At 66.2% G+C, this 18,080-nt stretch overlaps 8 protein-coding genes across 10 annotated transcripts; 2 read left to right on the forward strand and 6 right to left on the reverse strand.

Annotated features, from left to right (window-relative positions):
* Positions 1–141: 141 nt before the first annotated feature.
* Positions 142–1,314, forward strand: LOC62_04G005370 (uncharacterized protein; the record flags this gene model as incomplete). Its single annotated transcript, XM_062771900.1, has 3 exons — positions 142–746; positions 797–884; positions 928–1,314. 3 exons carry the CDS (start codon positions 142–144, stop codon positions 1,312–1,314), a joined length of 1,080 nt encoding a protein of 359 aa, XP_062627884.1.
* Positions 1,315–1,502: 188 nt separating this feature from the next.
* Positions 1,503–2,182, reverse strand: LOC62_04G005371 (uncharacterized protein; the record flags this gene model as incomplete). Its single annotated transcript, XM_062771901.1, has 3 exons — positions 1,503–1,525; positions 1,559–1,631; positions 1,670–2,182. The coding sequence occupies 3 exons, from the start codon at positions 2,180–2,182 to the stop codon at positions 1,503–1,505; spliced, it is 609 nt and encodes a 202-aa protein (XP_062627885.1).
* A 900-nt stretch (positions 2,183–3,082) lies between these two features.
* On the forward strand, positions 3,083–4,603 carry LOC62_04G005372 (uncharacterized protein; the record flags this gene model as incomplete). The annotated part of the gene is made up of 6 exons (XM_062771902.1): positions 3,083–3,136; positions 3,176–3,254; positions 3,293–3,404; positions 3,442–3,586; positions 3,634–4,206; positions 4,274–4,603. The coding sequence occupies 6 exons, from the start codon at positions 3,083–3,085 to the stop codon at positions 4,601–4,603; spliced, it is 1,293 nt and encodes a 430-aa protein (XP_062627886.1).
* A 145-nt stretch (positions 4,604–4,748) lies between these two features.
* Positions 4,749–7,426, reverse strand: LOC62_04G005373 (uncharacterized protein). The gene is made up of 5 exons (XM_062771903.1): positions 7,081–7,426; positions 6,471–7,007; positions 5,895–6,129; positions 5,732–5,811; positions 4,749–5,681 (listed from the first exon to the last, which is right to left on the reverse strand). Exons 1-5 carry the CDS (start codon positions 7,271–7,273, stop codon positions 4,909–4,911), a joined length of 1,818 nt encoding a protein of 605 aa, XP_062627887.1. The 5' UTR covers positions 7,274–7,426; the 3' UTR covers positions 4,749–4,908.
* Positions 7,427–7,462: 36 nt separating this feature from the next.
* LOC62_04G005374 (uncharacterized protein) lies at positions 7,463–10,885 on the reverse strand (the record flags this gene model as incomplete). 3 transcript variants are annotated; one of them, XM_062771904.1, is made up of 3 exons in its annotated part: positions 9,707–10,620; positions 10,655–10,735; positions 10,861–10,885. In XM_062771904.1, the coding sequence occupies 3 exons, from the start codon at positions 10,883–10,885 to the stop codon at positions 9,707–9,709; spliced, it is 1,020 nt and encodes a 339-aa protein (XP_062627890.1). The 3 variants fall into 3 exon arrangements, with proteins under 3 accessions (XP_062627888.1, XP_062627889.1, XP_062627890.1); XM_062771906.1 differs by lacking the exons at positions 9,707–10,620; positions 10,655–10,735; positions 10,861–10,885 and adding exons at positions 7,463–8,104; positions 8,168–8,449; XM_062771905.1 differs by lacking the exons at positions 10,655–10,735; positions 10,861–10,885 and adding an exon at positions 8,444–9,062 and having other exon boundaries at positions 9,099–9,744.
* A 654-nt stretch (positions 10,886–11,539) lies between these two features.
* Positions 11,540–14,008, reverse strand: 1a_0 (Replicase polyprotein 1a; the record flags this gene model as incomplete). The annotated part of the gene is made up of 1 exon (XM_062771907.1): positions 11,540–14,008. The coding sequence occupies one exon, from the start codon at positions 14,006–14,008 to the stop codon at positions 11,540–11,542; it is 2,469 nt and encodes an 822-aa protein (XP_062627891.1).
* An 801-nt stretch (positions 14,009–14,809) lies between these two features.
* Positions 14,810–15,967, reverse strand: LOC62_04G005376 (uncharacterized protein; the record flags this gene model as incomplete). Its single annotated transcript, XM_062771908.1, has 1 exon — positions 14,810–15,967. The coding sequence occupies one exon, from the start codon at positions 15,965–15,967 to the stop codon at positions 14,810–14,812; it is 1,158 nt and encodes a 385-aa protein (XP_062627892.1).
* Positions 15,968–16,185: 218 nt separating this feature from the next.
* trpB2 (Tryptophan synthase beta chain 2) lies at positions 16,186–17,735 on the reverse strand. Its single transcript, XM_062771909.1, has 4 exons — positions 17,212–17,735; positions 16,985–17,157; positions 16,385–16,929; positions 16,186–16,304 (listed from the first exon to the last, which is right to left on the reverse strand). Exons 1-4 carry the CDS (start codon positions 17,662–17,664, stop codon positions 16,264–16,266), a joined length of 1,212 nt encoding a protein of 403 aa, XP_062627893.1. The 5' UTR covers positions 17,665–17,735; the 3' UTR covers positions 16,186–16,263.
* Positions 17,736–18,080: the final 345 nt, after the last annotated feature.

Genomic DNA, 18,080 nt, shown 5'->3' on the forward strand with positions numbered 1-18,080 from the left:
GCCGTCACGCTCCGTGTCGCCGCCGTCGCCGGCGGGCGCCCGCACACTCGTCGCCGCCGCTCCCACTGACTGACACACGTACAACATTCATTTCCCCCTCTCTCCCTTCTCTCATTCACACTACCCACAACCACCAGCACGATGCCAAAGTTCGACGGACCTAGCACCTCCTCTGCGCCATACGGCCCCCCACGGAAGCGCAAGCAGCGCACGCGCACCCTCGCTACGTCGGACGAGGTCGCGGCGCGCAAGGCCATGCGCGAACTTTCTATCGACCCAGCAGCCGCGGCGAGCAGCGACACCACCGGCCTGGCGGCGGCCATGCGCGTCATGCGGCTCAAGTTCGCCGCGACAGAGGAGGGCGAGATCGACCCCGGCGAGGGGGTGGAAGGCGCTGGAGTCTCTGCCCCGCACGACACCGCCAACGAAATGTCGGACCCCGCCGCGGTCGTGTATTCCCCGCAGCCGAGCTTCACCCCCGAAGTTCCCGCGTGTTACTGGGGCCCGGAGTCGATCGAGCCGTGGTCCTGGCTCGACGAGGACGAGGAGGACCTCACCCTCGAAGAGTGCATTGCGCGGGGATACCCCGCGCGTCTGCACACGCGCGCCGACGACGCCGCGCGCCTGGTCGTCTACGCGGCGGCCATGGCGGCGGGCATGCTTGCCGGGTATGAGCGCGCGCAGAATTACCGCGGCGTCGACGAGCTCACGCTGCGGCTTCACCTGGTGCACACGGTGCTCAAGGAGTGAGTTGGAGTTAGCGGGAGGGACATGTTGACTGACGCCGTGGGACCAGACGCGACGCCCAGCGTGGACGATACAGGGGCAACTTTGACACGTTCCTGGAGGACCGCATGCGCGAGTTCAACGCCGAGTTCGAGAGGGTGAGCACAACTTGGTCTGGTCAAACAGGCTGACTCCCTCTAGGTCGTGACCTATGTCCCGAAGGTGTGGGACGACGAGCTGGCGTTCCGCGCCACAGCACAGCGCGCCGTCACCTCCGCGCTATCCATGACCTTCCTGGAGGCGGACAGCACGGAACAGTGGCCCTGGTACACTGTCCCCGTGCCGCTCAGCCTGTCCGACCTGGGCCGCTTCGGCTCGTGCGCGGTGGAGTGTTTCGCGCAGCTGGAACCCGTGGATCTCGAGCCACTCATGGAGGGCATGGGCATCGGCGAGGGGTATGCCGAGGACGACGCCATGGACGGCACCTACCAGGACGTGGACGAGGGCGGCGGCGATGGCGAGGACATGGAGGCCTTCGAGGCCGGCCTAGCGGGCGTCCACGACGACCAGTGGACTACGATCTCGTAGTGAGCGGAGGCGCCTGTCAAGACGAGACCGGGGTAGGGCGAGCCGGCGGCCCCCGCGGAAATTCGAGGAAGAGTGAGGAGTTGTAAGACGGACAGTCAGTCTTGTATCCAGTCTTGTAATGTAGCTCGTAGCAGCGTCACAGCGTGACGAATGTAACCATCGTGTATCTATCCTCCACCGCTCCAAGCCTACCGCCCACAGTTGCCGCAGACTATCGTCAGCTTACCCCATTTGGCAAACTCACTGATGTTGACGAACCGGTTGGCGAGGTTGGTGCCTACGCCCCAGCCAAAGCCGCGCACGAGCGAGTCCATGAGCTGGCGTCAGCAGGGTCTGCGGTGAGGGGCTTGCTTACCTTGTCCCCGAGCGACTTGAACCGGCGGCCCCACTTGCCCTGCTCGTGCGGCTTCTGCTGCTGCTGCTGTTGGTCCTGTTGGTGTTGCTGCTGCTGCGGGGCAGGCTCGGGGGGCTTCTGGTCCTGCTGAGGCGGCTGCTGCTGCTGTTGATGTTGCTGGTACTCGTGCTTCTCGCCCTGCGACTGCTCCTGCTGCTGCTGCTGTGGAGGGGGGTAGTACGGCGCCTGGGGCGGGTACTGCGGCTGCCCCTGTTGGCCTGGGTATCCTCCTCCTTGCTGCTGCTGGCCTGGCTGGTGGCCAGTCTGTGCGCCGGGGTATCCTGGCCCCGGGGGCGGCGGGCCTCCAGGAGGCGGGCCGCCGTACTGTCCCGGAGGGGGCTGGTAGTACGGCTGCTGTTGATAACCTTGCTGGGGGTATCCCTGCTGCTGCGGAGGCTGGCCGTACGCGCCCGGTGGAGGCTGGTAGTATGGCTGTTGCTGCTGCTGGCCCTGTTGGTTGTAGTAGTCGCTCATGGCGAAGAGAGTGTTGTTGTCAAGTCAAAGATGTCGCGAGTTGTGTCAGTTCTATCCTGGGCTCGGCGTGAGCTTGCCCAGCAGTGTCAGGTCGCTCAGGTCAACGTGTTAGTTATTAGCTCTGGTGGCCCGCTGGCTGGCCCACGTCACTTCCCGCCGGTTAGGTTTGAATGCAACATTTGCACGATGACGACGTTTCGACGAGACATGTCAATAAGGCACAAGGGAGGGTGAAACGCAGGAAACTGAAGGGTGAGCAACGTGATCGTGGGCAACGGTGATCCGCAGTCTGCAGTGCATTGATGCGCGGGGCACTGCAGCACACTGCTCACCGCGACACGACGCAGCCTGCTCGCGACGCCGAGCGCTGGCGCCGCCATCGCGGACTCGGCGCAGGCTGAAACGCGCCATGGGCGCCAGCGCCGTGCGCGCCAGCCCTAGAATCGACGTGCCTGACTTCGGCGGCGCGCCAAACAACCAGCGGCGGCGGCGGCGGCGGTGACCGCCGGCATGACCTCCTCGTCGCCGTCGCCGTTGTTGTCGTTGTACAAACCCGCATCGCGAACAGAACCCCGCGCGGCAGCCGAATACGAACAGCATGCACGCGCTGCACGCCGCCTTCTCTCGGCGCCGTGGCTGACGCCGCCGACGCCGCCGCACGCCCCGCCCCAGGCAACTCGACGCGCACGACCTCGACGACGACGACGATGTTTGGTGCGTGGCCGCACGATCCTTCTCGTCGTCGCTGCGTGCGTCACTACCGCTCATGGCAACTCGTGCTGCTCGCTGCTCACTCACTACCTGCAGCTCCTCGCACCTCTCGCGCCAACACACCAAAGGGATGCGACATGCGATATACGCTAACAACTCATCACTTCCGCATCATCATCACTCACTGCCATGATGGACGTCCTCAACGCCGCGCTGACAGTCACCTACCCCGTACACAGAGCGGTAAGCTGTAGCTTCGAGTAGTGCAGCTGACGCGCGCAGTATCCCTTCGGAAGGTGGTTCCACCGCGTGTCGGCGCTGCTGCTCGCCGCGGTCGGCGTGTTCATCGTGCTGTGGGCTGGTGGGTCCGACTCGCGTGCGCTTGACTGATATTCCCAGTCGCTACCTCCGCGTACGAGCCGGTCCCCGTCTCGAGCGAGACGTTCTCCCTCCCCCACAGCGGGTGGTACCTCGCCCTCGTCGGCAAACCGCGGCCATGCCAATCCGTCGTGTGAGTCGTCCCGTCCCAATGGGCCAGCTAACCCCAGATTCGGGCCAGGCGATAGTCTGCACACGACCAACGCGGTCTTCGACTGGTCCATCACCCAGCCCACGGTATACAGCGGCACAAGACTCAACTGCAGTATCGCAGGCACGACGATCGCCGTCGCGGGTCCGAGCGTCGTCTCCGAGGTACATAAGTTGGCGGCGCAGAATTGAGAACCCACTAACGACGCCAGCTCGTGGCGACCTGCGCCCCGCCCTTCGGCGGCACGCTGAGCGCGTCGCACGCGTCCAACGGCGTAAACTCCAGCACGGCGGCCATCCTCGCCGCGCTCGGCCTCCCCCTGCCCCCACGAACGGCGGTCGTCGGCGCGCTCGACGCTGTCGCGTACGACCTGGGCACTAGGCTCAAAGCGGTCGAGCGCGGCCTCACGCTCTCCGTGAGCGTTACAACGACGACATCCGCTAGGGCGGGCGGAAACGGCGCCTTCTCCCTCCTCACCACGCAGTACGGCGACAACGGCTCCCTGCCCGACGCGCTACGCACCCCGTTGGCCAACTACGTTGCCGTGCTGTCCACTGCCGCGGCGTACGACCTCGGCATTGAGTCGAATACGAGCGTGGCGACGAGCGATAGCTACACCGCGCTCTCGCCGCTGACTGGCGCGTTGTCCCTCGCCGCCGCGCCCAAGCCGCTCCCGCAGCCGCCGGGAGCGACGCTTGCAACGCGGTACGCGTGCACGGCGTACGTGCGCAAGCCGCTCGGCGCGGCCATCGCGGCGACGTTGGCCACAGCCGGCGCGTTGTGGGTGAGTGGAGTGGTCGTGGCGCCTTGCCTCTTCTTTTCGTCTTCATACTACCGCTGACCCCCCACAGCTCCCCCTCCTCGCCCTCTTCCACACGCTCACGAAACTTGCCTCAAAGGCCACTTCCCAGCGCAACAACTTCGACCTCTCCTTCGGCCCGGACGGGTCCGGCGGCTCAATCCGCGCACCGCTCGCGCGGAACGCCGAGTTTCCGAGCTTGTCGAGCTCAGACAAGTACGGCGTAAGCGACATGGCGACCAACGGGACCAACCCCTCTGCAAGGCGCACATCCATCGAGACCATCACTTATGGGTACGAGCCGGTCAAGGCGCGCGATGTGGATGAGCTCGCGCGATACATGCGTATGGGGGAGTATGGGCGGAGCTCGGGGCGGAAGTAGGCGTCGACGTGGCGACGCTGCTGCCTGATCTTGGACATTACATATATATATGCCGACTTGATGTCATGCACCTGTCGTTCTCTTGCCCTGGGCGTTGAACAATGCCGCGTTGGCAGACCCACAGCAGCACCAATGATCAGTGAATCCAGCGCAGAGCCGCGTGACGCACGCGCAGCTACACACAGTGGTACATCGGAAGAGTGTCAAAGACTGGCTACAGTGGGTGGTAAGTAGTGGGTTGTGGGGATGGTGTCGGAGGGTGGTTCGGGACCTTGGCGAGGTCGTGTGGGGCGTCGCGGGCTCGCCTACCCCGTCACGAAGGTGAGCACCGCACCCGCCGTGGTCCACTCCCACGCGCGGAACAGTGCGCCAGTCCCCTCCTCCTCGGTGATGCGGCGCACCGCGTCCCCGACACCAGCGTAAGCGGCCACACTAACAGGACGCACGCCAACGACGTCGTCCTCCTCGCCCGCAAGACGCAGGTTGCTCGAGCCGGGCACGAGGGGCGTGCTCTCGCCGACGACCTCGTCGAGGCCGGGCAGGACGGACGCGACGGACAGCTTCGTGAAGACGACGTCGAGGGGGACGAGCACAAACACGAGCGCGAGGGACAGCGCGCCGAAGAGCGCCCAGCGCCAGCCGGCGATGGCGATGCTCACGGGCTCGGGGGGCTCGTTGGGGCGGGTGATGAAGTGCGCGTTCGGGCCGAGGATGACGTCCTTGAGGACTATGCGGACGAGGGAGTTGAGGAACGTCGAAAGAAGAAGCGCGCCGACCAGGCCGGGGATGTAGTACAGCGCGAAGGGCCCGCTGCGCTCCGCGTCGGACAGGAGCAGGCGGAGCGCGCGGCGCGGCGCGAACGGCACGCGGTACGGGGTGACGATTGCGCGTATCTGGAGGACGTACAGCGGCAGGCTGAGGAACGCGGCGATTGGCGGCACGACGAGCGCGAGCGCCCAGATGACGAGCTGGTAGCTGAGCAAGTGCTCGACGAGCGCGCGCTGCCACAGGAAGAGGGAGGCGCCGATCGTCGCGACGAGGGACATGATGGCGATTTGGAGCAGCGCGACGGCCCAGCCTGCGAGCGGCGTCAGCGCCGCGAGCCAGTTAATCCGACGACAGACGTACCCTTATACACGCCGTACCAGCCCTCGACGGCAATCGTGCGCCGCAGCGTCGAGAACACGCCAGTGAGCTGCGGGCCGTTGCTGAGTAGTTGGTCAGCGCCGCAGCGCGGTGCGGCGGGTGGCAAAGCGCCGAGCAGGCTGCACGGCTCGTCGCCTGCACTCACTAGTGCGGGTCATCGTCGGCGAGCGACACGCCCTTGGGGTTATAGTCTGCGCGCAGGCGCACGATGGCGCCGACGAACGGGAAGGTAATCAGCAGACCGAGGGGCACGGCGAGGACGATGGACGCGAGGACTATGGGGATGGCGGCGCGCGGGAGGGGCTCAGCGGGCGTCGGGAGCGGGTCGAGGAGGGCGGCCGCAGCCGTGAGGGTGTGCGCTATCATTGTGAACGAGTGTGCTGGGTGGATGTGAGGATGAGGAGAGGAGGGAGGAACAAAAGAGATGGATGTAGATGTCGGTGTGGTCTGGCGATGACGCCGCCCGCGCCGCGCGTCACGCGACAGCCCACGTCGCCGACACCGCGTCTCGGCCGGGACGTTGCGCGGTAGTCGTCGTCGTCGTCGCCGCGGTGTTCTGTGCATTCTATGCCTTCTGTAGCCGGACAGCTGGCTGCGGCGTCGCGGTGGTATAGATACATGTGCATGTGCATAGCTAGCTGCATGATACAAGGCTGGCCTCACCCTCGCTGTCGCCTCGGTCCGAGTCGGTCCGGCGCCTACTACCACCCTAACAACACACCCCACCCCTCCTCGTGCACGATTGCACGACACGTAGCGAGCAGCCCGTCGTAAGGCGGCAGCGAGCTCGGCCTCGCCTCGTCGTCCTTGTCGTCGGCATCATCCATGTGCGCGTCGATGATGCGGGTAGCAGCGACCCTCGGGGGCCAGGTCGCAATGTCGCAGACGACCACAGTCGCCACGACGGCCGCACCCGAGACGTTCTCGGAGAAGAAGTAGCCCGCCCACTGCCAGAGAGGGACGGAGAGAATTGCGCCTTGCACCACATTGGCGAGGAACACGGGCAGGCAGAACAAGTCGCGGCGTCTGCGGAGCCAGTGCCAGAGTTCCCCCTTTGGCGGGTCGGGCTCGCCGAGCACAAGTGCGACGAAGTGCGAGCCGAGGGGGTACGTCGCTGCCCAGGCGGGCACAAACGTCAGTGGTATGGCGAGCAGCTGGGTGTATGGGTCGAGGGTGAGCGCGAGCACGAGGACGACCAGCAGGGACACGAGGGAGAGCAGGCCGACGAGGAGTAGTCGGAACAGGAGCGCGGGGCCGCCTGTGGTCGTTGTCAGTCAGCGCGCCGGCACGGTTTGCGCAACAAGAGTGCACACACACACACACACACATACCCCTTGAGAATGGGCGGCGCTTGCCAGACAACATCTTGCCGAAGGTGCCCCATTGCGAGATGCGCGCCGAACCCCGCGGGCGGTACGTCGCCCAGTGCTGGACCTGCACGCACGATAGGATGCAGTACGCGGTCATGACTGCCGCGAGCGCGAGCGTGTAGCCTAGCTGTGTGCCCCACGACGGCGTTGGCATTTGGATGGAGATGGAATGGATGGATGGGTCGAGGAGTGAGTGGTGTTGACGTCTGCGGCATCGTCCGTCCGTCGTACATAACCAGCCCCGCCCCGCCAAGCCCGGCCGCTCGCCACCCGCTTCAACCCAATGAATGACCCGCACCCCACCGACGCCGGCATGACGCAGCTGGTTGCGGCGTCGCAGCGGTACGGATACATGTGCATGTGCATAGGGGCATGATACAAGGCTCGCCGGCCCTCGGTGAGGCCTCGGACAGAGTCGGTCCGGCCTACCATCCCAGCAACACCTCCCACCCCTCCTCGTCCCGTATCGCGCGGCAAGTGGCCAGTAACCCATCGTACGGCGGCAGGTCCTTGGGCCTTTCCGTGACGCCCTCGCGATAGACGTACGTCGCGATGATGCGTACCGCCGCGACGCGCAGCGGCCAGCTCACGATCACACACGCGAGCGTGAAACCCGTCAACACCACCACGCTGGAGGTATCGAACGCGAAGTGGAGGAGCCACTGCAGGCCCGCGAGGGACAGCAAGCCCGCGTGCGCTAGATTCGCGAGGAAGACGGGCGCGCTGAGCAGCCCGGCCCGGAGGAACTTGTTCGGCGGGTCCATTGCGCCCATGGGGTCGTCGGCGCCCAGGACGGCCGCGACGTGCTGCGCGCCGAGGGGGTACGTCGCCGCCCAGGCTAGCAAGGACGCGACGGCCACCTTGGACACCTGGCCCGCGACGGCGCGGTCCGTGGCCCCGTCCGCCGCGGCCGGCTTGAAGACTGAAATGGCAAACACGACGCAGCAGAGCACGACGAACAGGCGCGCGAAGAGGATGTGCCCGCCTGTGGTGTGGTGTGTCAGCGCATGTCGGCGGGGCAGTAGCAGCAATGTACGCAAGTACGTACCGCGGAACAGCTCGCCGACGCCGCCCTCGCGATAGACCCGCTTAAGCGTGGCCCACTGCAACGTCGGCGGCGACGGCGGCCGCGCCGTCCGAGGGAGGGGGCGGTATTCTGCCCAGTGCCGCACCTGCACGCCCGCGAGTACGATGTATGCCGCGGCCACGGCCGCCAGACTGCCGATTATGCGACGCTCCGTGCTGGCCGAGACGTCTGTCCCTGCGTCGATGGGGCGGGGTGGCATCGTCTTGCGCGAGGGTGGTGGATGCGGCGGTGGGCAGTGGGCAGTGCGAATCACGGGGTAATGTCAGTCAATGACGGTGACGAACTCTGCTGCTCGCCACCCACCCTCCCACGGCCTCGCATCACCTCCCTCCAGCAAACACCCATGCATACAGCTAAGCCTCGCCGCGCAACGGCGCGCCCTCCTCGCCCACACGCTCAGCCATATCAAGCTGCGCGGCGACGACGCCAGCCGCCTCGCCCTGATACCTGAGCGAGACGACAGTGAACCCCGTCGCGACGCCCGCGAAAATGAGCACGATGAGCCAGTCGGGCCGGGACGCGGGCCAGGCGAGCCAGAACACGGGGTGTATGGTCCACACGATGGCCGTTATCGCCTGCAGCAGCGACGCGCCGAAGGGCGCCGAGCCCGCGACAATGGCGCGGGGGAGCGACCTGGTCACTTGCAATGTGCTGGCATCCGGCGCCGAGAGCACGACGCCGACGTGGATCCCGAAAAGGGGGTACGTCGCCACCACTGACAGGCCGAGCGACAGCGCCACGACGAGGAGGTAGTGGTTCGTCTGGGCGTCGGTGTGGGCTTTGGGCCGTGCGGCGTGCGCCGCGAGCAGGGTGGTGACGACGACTTGGATCCAGCGGACGAGGAGGACCGAGGTTCCTGTGTGTCAGCGAGCGTGGGGTGGGCGCGACGTACCTCGGTATACCCCCCTTATCCCCTGCGCCGCCCATGTCCGCTTCAACGTCCCCCACACGCTCGGATGGGTCCCGAGCGCCGCGAGCTCGGGCTCCGGGCTGACCTTGCCATATCGCCGCGCGAGCGCGCCCGCGAGGGGAGCGTAGAGCGCCAGGCTGCCCGCCGAGACGAGCAACAGGTGGAATGGGCTCACTTGGTCGAGCGTGATGCCTTCTTTGGCGGTGCTCATGGTGTGTGTGTGTGTGTGTAGTGGGAAGAGAGAAGAAGCATGCCGCCAAGCAAGCCTGCACCTTATACACGCTTCCCACTGTCCTCGTTGTCGTTGTCGTCGCCCGTCGCCCGTCGCCGTCTCCCGCCACTCCGAAACGCTCTGTTCCTCGGCGACGAGGGGTCCCGGCGGCGGACCGCAGCGGGCATGCCGGCACGAACAAGCAAGGCACGTCGGTCGGTCGAGCTTGTCACCGCACCCGCCGTGCTTCCGCAGAGCTTGTCACCAGGCCCTGCTTGGCCTGGTCTGGGCCGTAGAGCCGACACGTTCCCATGAATGATGCTACAACAAGAAGAATGGTCGATAGGAGTACAAAAGTAAGTCTATGCTGCTGCCTCACTCAGGCAATCACACACCCAAAGTTGGTCCCCCGCTCAGCCCACCATGCGCGGCCTTCGCGCGTCCCCCGCTCCCACACAAACCCCCCATTGGCAAGCCACTCGTCCATCGCCGCGGCGTGGTCGGACGCCGCGGCCATCGCAGCGGCGATCGCGGCGGACGACTCGCGGTCCGCGGCTTGGCGCCACACCCGCGTCCGCTGCGCGGGGGTGAGCGCGCCGCTGTCGTCGCTGGCCGCCACGACGATCTTGGCGACGAGCTCGTGCGGCAGCGCGGCGATGCTTGGCTTTTGGGTTTCTGTAGGCCGCGCATGGAACAAGACACGCGCGAGCACGAGCTCGCGCACCGCCGCGCGCCGGACGCGGGCCGTCAGCTGCGCATTGCGCGAGAGCACGGCGCGGTCGTGCACCCCGCCGACAGAGGTGAGCGTGCTGTTGCCCTCCTTGATGGCTGCGAACAGCTCTTCTGGCGGGCGGGCAGGGATCGCGAGGCGTTCCAGCCCGTGGCTTCTGGCTGAGCGGAGGAAGGGCACCAGTGCGGCGGGGCACGCGGGGCAGTCGAGCTCGAGCAGCCGGAGTGTCGGCGCGTGGAGCCGTTCCAGCACGCGCTCGAGCACGACCTCGAGGTGTGCATTGTTCCAGGGTATCCGGAGCGCGGCGATCGGCGCGGCGGACAGCTGGGCGACAATGTCGTCCAGTTCGGACAGGGTGGCCCAGGAGCACGACAGCAGCGTGTACCGCCGACTTGTTGCCCCTGCCGCGCCGCACGTCTCCGTGCGGCCATGGTGCACTGTCAAGCTTGTGTGGTGCTGCTTTTGCTTTTGCGGGGAAGGCGGCGGGTCCCATACCAGTGTTGACGAGGACGGGGCCGCCCAGAGGTGTAGGTCGTGCGAGGGTGTTTGTGGGCGCGGCGGGACTGGGCGTCAGCGCAGCCATGGGGGAGGGCTCACGGTTGAAGCTGAAGCTGTGGCTCGTGGGCGAGACGAGGAGCGACATGGCAACGACAGAGGTGGGGCATGACCATGGTCTCGCTATCGCGTGCCAGTTAATATGGCGTCAACACAAAAACCAACGTCCACCGCACCGAGCTAGTTTTGCCTCTTCTTCCGTGGAGCCCGCCGCCGTCGTTAGCCGCTACATGGTGGGGCGACAGCACGCATGCCGTCCTCGGCGCCGGGCATTGGAGCGGGCGGAGAGCGGCGCGCACGGCGATGGTGCAACACGCCGCACAGGGGTGGACAGAGCGGAGCAAGTGGTGCGTGGTGCGGGTCGTGGTGGTGCGTGACGTCACGGTTGTTGGCTCCAGCTGCTGGAATCAGTGGGCTGGAATCATCATCAGTGGCATGTGTGGGCGGCCGGCACCTGCCGCCGGCTTGGTTGGCACACGGGTACTGATGCATGCTGTGCAACTGGTCTGATCTGTCGAGGCCTGGCGTCGGCAGGGGGAGCATGCGACCGCATCTGCGCGGTCCTGGCCCATGAGTGGCTGTTATTATGGAGAACTAGAGCGAGATGGTGTTTTGGCTTTTCAATGGCGATAATATGGGTTTTCTGATGGCTGTTGGTTTGACTAGTTGCTCGAGGCGAGAACTCGGGCCGCGAGCGACGGCGCGCGCGGGGCTGTGCGCGCGGTGGGGGTGACTGTGACTGGGTTTGACTGGGGGGTTGGTTGACTTGCGTCCTGGGTTTGGTTTGGGGTTGGGTTTGGGTTGGGTTTTCTGGGTGCTAGCGCGTGGGTTTTGGGTTACTGGTGCCGGGCTCGGCTAGGAATACAACGTGTTAAGTGGCCATGGAGAGGGGAGGACCGGGCGAGAGGAGAGCAGTAAGCAGGGCGCTTACTGCTCCTCGTCGTCGCCCTCGTCCTCACTGTCGTCGCCCTCGTCGGCAGTGTCGTACTCCTCGTCGTCGTTGTCGTCGGCATCGTCACCGTAGTTGGCCTCGGTGACGCCGGCTGAGTCGGAGGCAGCGGTCGTCGTGATCGTGGTAGTGGCGTTCCACGCGCTCACGTCGCCGTCCTGTCGCCAGCCGCCCTTGCCGCCCTGGCGCCAGCCAGACGGGCGGTAGATGCTCGTCGTGTTGCCCGACGAGCCAAACTTGGGGCGGCAGTGGTAGTGGTGGTGGTGGATCACGGTGATCGAGGTGCTGCCGTTCGTGGCGGTCGAGGTGGTCGTGGTGCCGGAGGAAGCGCCGCTTCCGCCGCCGCCAGAGACAGGGGCAGCAGGCGTGGCGGGGGTGCCGGAAGACGAGACCACGGGCGCGGTAGTCGTTGCGCCAGCATCGTCGTTGCCGTCGTCCGAGTCGTCCTCGTCGTCATCATCGGAGTCCGAGCCAGAGTCCGAGTCCGAGCCCTCGTCGTCGCCCTCGTCGTCGCCGGCGGGGGTAGTCGTTCCCGACGCGTCAGAGCCTGAGGTCGCAGGCGGAGAGTTGGCAGGGGGAGCAGCGGCGGGGGTGGCCGGAGTAGCAGGGGTAGAAGCAGGGGGTGCGGCGGCAGGCGTACCAGCAGCGGGGGCACCGACGGTGGCGGTGCCAGGAGAGGCTGTGGCGCCAGAGGCAGGGGTAGGGTCGCTGCCGTCGTCGCCAGAGTCGTCGTCGCCATCATCCTCGCCATCGTCATCACCGTCGTCGCCGTCGTCCGAGTCAGAGTCCGAGTCAGAGCCCTCGTCCTCGTCATCGCCCGAAGCAGCAGTAGTCGTAGTGCCCGAGGCCGAAGCACCACCAGCGGCACCGCCAGCAGTTACGCCAGCAGCGCCACCCGTGGCAGGCGCAGCCGCGCCCGCACCCGCGCCACCAGCGGTGCCAGAAGCACCGCCGGCGGACGAGCCGGCCGCGACTCCGCCAGCACCAGCAGCGGAGCCAGCGACGCCACCTGTACCAGCAGCGGCACCAGCGGCAGCACCCGCGGCGGAACCAGCCGCGGTGCCGGCGCCAGCGGCGACGACGGTGGAGGCGCTGGAGTCGGAGTCTGACCCGTCGTCCGAGCCATCGTCGCTGTCGTCGTCATCGCCGTCGTCGGAGCCATCGTCGGAGCCGTCGTCGTTGTCGTCGCCACCGTCCGTCGTCGTGGTAGCCGTGCCGGACGAGCTCGAGCCATCGCCGGACGAGCCGGAGCCCGTCGTGGCGGCGGTCGAGTCCGAGCCGGTCGACGTGGAGGTGGAGCCAGCGGCACCGCCCGAGGCGGAGGTAGTCGTGCCGCTCGAGGAGGAACCAGAAGCCGAGCTAGAGCCCGAGCCAGAGCCCGTGCCCGTCGTGGTGGTACCCGTGACGCCCGAGTCGTCGTTGTTGTCGTTGTCATTGTCATTGTCATCATTGTCATCGTCGTCAATGTCATCATCGTCGTCGTTCTCATCATCATTCTCTTCGTCGTCGTCTTCTTCGTCGTCGTCGCCTCCGCTGTCGTCATCGCCGTCCTCTTCATCGTCGGAGCAATCTTCGGTGTTGTCGTCGTCTTCGGTGGTGTCGGCCGGGCTGGCGTCGGAGCCAGTCACGGCCGGGCTGTCGCCCGAGCCGGCCGTAGTTGCGGGGGTGGTCGTGCTGCCGCCAGCGGTACCCGACGCGGCGGTGCCGCCGGTTGTGGTGTCGGTCGAGCCCGACTCGTCGTCGTCGTCCGAGTCGGAGCCAGCGTCTTCGGCATCAGTAAAGTCGTCGTCGTCGTCATCGTCATCATCGTCATCGTTGTCATCGCCAGTGGTCGTGGCGGACGAGTCAGAGCCAGACGACGTCGAGCCGGAAGCAGTCGTGCCCGACGAGGTGGTGCCCGAGGCGTCGGTACCGCCGTTCGCAGTGGCAGGGGCCGAGCCGCTCGGGCCGCTGCTCGTGGTGTCCGTGCCCGAGCCCGAGCCGGTAGAGCCGTTAGTGCCGGTGGCACCAGAGCTCACACCCGACTTGACGGGCACGCCAACATTGGGAGTGTTGGTCGCCGCGAGGGTAGTGGCGGCGGTGGTGGCAGCTGCTACGTCGGTAGCGGGGCTCGCGGCGGTGCCGCCAGCCTGGGTGGGGGTTGCAGGGGTGGTAGGAGCGCTCGGGCCGCCGTGGGGGTGGTCCTTGTCCTTGTCGTCGTCGCCCTTGTTGGGGTGGCCTGAGCCCGAGGTGGTGTTTGAGCCGGTGAACGGGTCGGTGGTGGGCTTGGAGGGGTGGTCGTAGCCGGCGCTTTGGTTGGGAGAGGCAACGGTGGTGCCGTTCTTGTGCTCGTTCTCGTCGCAGCGGGGCTTGTTGAGGTCGGTGACTCCTGCAGTGATGGGTGTGGGGGCGGCGAACGTGGGGACAACGTAGGCGCAGAAAGCAAGGAAGACGATGGAGGGCTTCATGCGGTGGATCGCGGGTAGAAAGGAGCGTGGGTGGGCTGGGGGGTTAGTAGGGCGGTAAGGCAAGTGGCACTCACGGGGTAGGGAGCGTGTGGTGGTTGTGTTGGTTGTGTTGTGTATAGTGAGGAAGGCAAAAGTTTCAGCAGAGGCTGCACTTTTATTGCCTGCGCTGCATGGTGCAGCCGTGAGCAGATTTGCGCGATGACACGAGCGAGGAGAGCGTGGTAAACCTGGTGGTCGGGCCGTCGCACGGTGCTGGTCGAGTGGGCACCCGACGGCTCGTGCATGGTGCTGTGTGAGCTGCGTGGGATGTGAGACTGCGCTTTAGCAGGGGTCAAGTCTTGCGTGTCAGGTTGGAGATGTCAGTGGGTGGGTGGGTGGGCGGGCAACGCTGAGCGATGGCGTGGTGAGCGATGGTGGTGCGGTCACGGCGAGGCCGGGTGGTTCGAGAATGCCAAGAGGGTGGTACTGGCGGCTGCTTCTCAGTGGGTTCTTGACGCTGCCGCCACCTCGAAGGCCCTTATCGAACCGTACTCTCTAACAACCTGCATACTCTCCACCCCGGGCCCACGTCGGCCGCGTCAAGTTTGCGACGAGGGTGAAGTGTGAGATTTGAGACGAAGGCCTGTTCTCGAGCATGTGCCACACGAAGGCGGCTAAGGCCCTCGTGGCGTGGCGTGATAACCCGCGTGACACGCACCAGCCGGCGCGCCGCTCGCTTACACGTTACCGCGTGCATGGACACGGAACGGCACTATAGTGTGACAAGTATACTTTACTTCCCTCTCTCGGCTCCATCGCGCGCTAGCTCAAGCTCCGTGGCCAGAACCCGCCGCTATCGAGCCACAAGGCCATGACGGCCTTGAACCCGAGCCCGGCGGTGAGGTCGAGGCGGGTGACGGCCCACGCGAGGCGCTTCAGGTGGTCGGGGTCGCGCGCGGCGGCGAACAGCTTGCTCCACTCGGCGGCGTCGAACACTTCGCTGTCACCGGACACGAGGCCCAAGATTTGCGCGAGGACATGCCCCGGCAGGCGGGTAATTGGGGGCGAGGCGAGCTCGGCGAAGTTGACGTGCCGCAGAATGACGCGCGCCGGGACGAGTGCGCGCACCGCCGCGCGGCGGGCAGGCCACAGGAACGCGCCGTTACGCGCCAGCACGCCGAGCAGGCGCATGAGTATCCGCGTCTCGGGGTGCGAGAAGCCCGGGAACCCGTGTCCGAAGGGGAACGACTCGGCGTCCCGCACGTGGATGGTGCGCGAGTTCCCGTGGTGCAGCATGCGCACCGTGCCGTTCGCGACGAGGGCGGGGACGAGGATCTCGAGGTCGGGCACGGGGAGGAGCGCGTCCTCGCCCCGGCCGTGGAGGGTGAGGTGCTGTAGCCCGCGTGAGCGGGGCGAGCGGAGGAAGGTGGCGAGCGAGGTGACGAGGGGCGGGGGGAGGATGAACCCGATGGCGAGGGTGCGGAGGGTTGGGATATGCAGCGAGGAGAGGAGGGCGTCGAGGACGTGCCTTACGGCGTCGGCCTGCGCGTTGCGCCGGAGGGAGGGCTCGGCGTCATCGGTGTTGGGCGGGTCAGACGACGCGAAGGGGTGGAGGTACAGCTCTGATATCAGGCTGGCGTTGAGCGCGCTCGCGAGGTTGGCGGCGCAGTCGCCCTGCGCCTGAGGGGTCAGCTCGGTCAGAACGCGCGACGGACCCACCGAGAGAGAGTATAACAGCGCATGCTGCCCCGTCTCCCGGCGCACTTGGTAGTTCTCCGGCGCGGCGAGCGCGACGAGCGCCCCGACGGGGTCGGTGCCGGGGCGCGGGTGGAGCAGGTCCCACGGGAGGTACGGCGACACTTGCTGCGCTTGGATGTGGAGGGTGACGATGGGGTCCGGGGCGGCGGGGGCGGCGGGGGCCGCGTCGGAGGCGTCGGAGGGGCTGGTGTCGGCGGCGGCGCGTAATGAGCCTGGGCCCATGGCGAGTGCCGTGGAGTCGACTCGGATGCTGCTGATGGAAGTGAGTGAAGCAGAGTCAAAGGCCGGTGTTCAGTGACAACAAGGCCGAGGAGCGGGTTGGATGACGAGTGAGACAACAAGTCACGACGTCACGCCGCCGAACCAGGGTCTCGCCGATCAAAATCAGTCGCGCTGTCACGAAGCGTCACGGCGGCCACTCGACCACGCGCAGCACGCCGCCACCATACAGCCACTAACATCACAACTGAGGGATCCCTAAACAACCAGGCGAGGACTAGAGCGAGAGGGGGTAACGGTTAGATGTTGAGGAGCTTGGCGACGTAGTCGGCGTCCTTGTCTGGGGTGGGTGTCAATGGGCTGCACAACCACGAGCTCCTCCACTCGCAGAGCTCGCTTCGCTCGCTCTGCTCTACTCACCACCACGGCCACTCAGGTTGATGAGAATATGCGTGTCCTTGGGCAGGGTCGGCGCGGTGCGGATAGCCCAAGCGACGGCGTGCGCGCTCTCCAAGGCAGGAATGATGCCCTCGACATGCGACAGCTCCATGAACGCGTCGAGCGTCTCCTTGTCGCTCGCCGTCTCGTAGGTCACGCGGCCCGCGTCCTTGAGGTACGAGTGCTGCGGCCCGATGCCGGGGTAGTCGAGGCCGGACGCGATCGAGTGCACGGCGGACGGAACCCCCTCAGAGTCCTCGAGCACGTAGCACCGCATGCCGTGGATGACGCCCGGCTTGCCCTTTGTCAGCGTGGCGGCGTGCTGGCCGACCACGTCGAGCGACTTGCCGGCCGGCTCGACGCCGACAATCTTGACGCTCGCGTCGTTGAGGAACGCGGTGAAGAGGCCGATGGCGTTCGAGCCGCCGCCGACGCACGCAGCGACAATGTCGGGCAGCTTGCCGTGCGTGTCCTGGAACTGCTCGCGCGCCTCCTTGCCGACGATGGACTGGAAGTCGCGCACCATCCTGGGGGCGTCAGCGAACTGGGGAGGAATGCGGGGTCATCGACGCCGCAGCCTACCTGGGGAAGGGGTCGGGGCCGACAATCGAGCCAATGGCGTAAAAGTAGTCCTCGGGGTTCTTGAGGTACTCCTCGAACGCGTTGTCGACGGCCTCCTTGAGCGTCGCCTGGCCGCGGGTGACGGGGACGAGGGTCGCACCGAGGATGCGGATCTTGGTGGTGTTGGGGTGCTCCTGTGTGTGGGGTCAGAACTCTGTGCCCACTCCAACTCCAACGCCCCCACCCACCTTCTCAATGTCCACCTGTCCCATGTGGATCTCACACGGGATGCCGACGAGCGCACACGCCGTAGCGAGCGCGACGCCGTGCTGCCCGGCGCCAGTCTCAGCGATGACCTTCTTCTTGTTCATGAACTTGGCGAGCAGCGCCTCGCCGAGACAGTGGTTGATCTTGTGCGCGCCGGTGTGGTTCAGGTCCTCGCGCTTGAGGTGGATCTGCGCGCCGCCGAGCTTGTCGCTGAGCCGCTTCGCGTGGAAGATGGGCGACGGGCGGCCGACGTAGTTGGCAAACAAGCTGTGCAGCTCGGCCTGGAAGTCCTCGCGCTTGGTGATCTCGTCGTACGCCTTGGAGATGTCGGCCATCGCGGCAGACAGGTTGGGCGGGATGAACGAGCCGCCATACTCGCCAAAGTATCCGTTGGCGTCCGGCATGGGGCCGAGGGTGATGGGCGCGTTGGTCATGGCGAAGGGCTAGCGAGGGAGCGGAGCGACCGAGCTGGCTGGAGTGGCGAGAGAGTGAGTGAGTAGAGGAGAGTAACAAGAACAACAGACGACAACAGAACAATGCACCAGCATACACAGTCGTGTGGGGAGCCGAACTCCCCCACCCTCTCTCGACGAGTCAGATTTCTGACCGCCCCCCGCCTCGCCGGCCCCATCTCAGCCGGCACCCGAGGCAAAGCACCGATTGGATTGGGCCATTTCGGTGTGCCAAGCAAGAGTAGGGCCAGAGATCTGGAAGCAGGTCTGCCCTTTATTGTGGTCGTCGGGACCCACTTGGGTCTCTCGGCTACCGAGGCTGGAAAACAGCCCGGCTGGGTCGTCGTCGTTCCTGAGTGATTGTGGGGGTGCGCGTGCGTGCCAGGCTCGAGGCATGG

Source organism: Vanrija pseudolonga, chromosome 4 (genome assembly GCF_020906515.1).
Source record: "Vanrija pseudolonga chromosome 4, complete sequence".
Taxonomy (NCBI): Eukaryota; Fungi; Basidiomycota; class Tremellomycetes; order Trichosporonales; family Trichosporonaceae; genus Vanrija; species Vanrija pseudolonga.

Coding starts and splice junctions, on each gene's coding strand:
- LOC62_04G005373 (XM_062771903.1), bottom strand. CDS start 7,273: ATGCCAACGCCGTCGTGGGGCACACAGCTAGGCTACACGCTCGCGCTC. Junction 7,008..7,080: donor GCGCCGCCCATTCTCAAGGG/GTATGTGTGTGT, acceptor CAACGACCACAG/GCGGCCCCGCGCTCCTGTTC. Junction 6,130..6,470: donor CGTGCACGAGGAGGGGTGGG/GTGTGTTGTTAG, acceptor ACATCCACCCAG/CACACTCGTTCACAATGATA.
- trpB2 (XM_062771909.1), bottom strand. CDS start 17,664: ATGACCAACGCGCCCATCACCCTCGGCCCCATGCCGGACGCCAACGGA. Junction 17,158..17,211: donor GACAGGTGGACATTGAGAAG/GTGGGTGGGGGC, acceptor CCCCACACACAG/GAGCACCCCAACACCACCAA. Junction 16,930..16,984: donor GGCCCCGACCCCTTCCCCAG/GTAGGCTGCGGC, acceptor TGACGCCCCCAG/GATGGTGCGCGACTTCCAGT.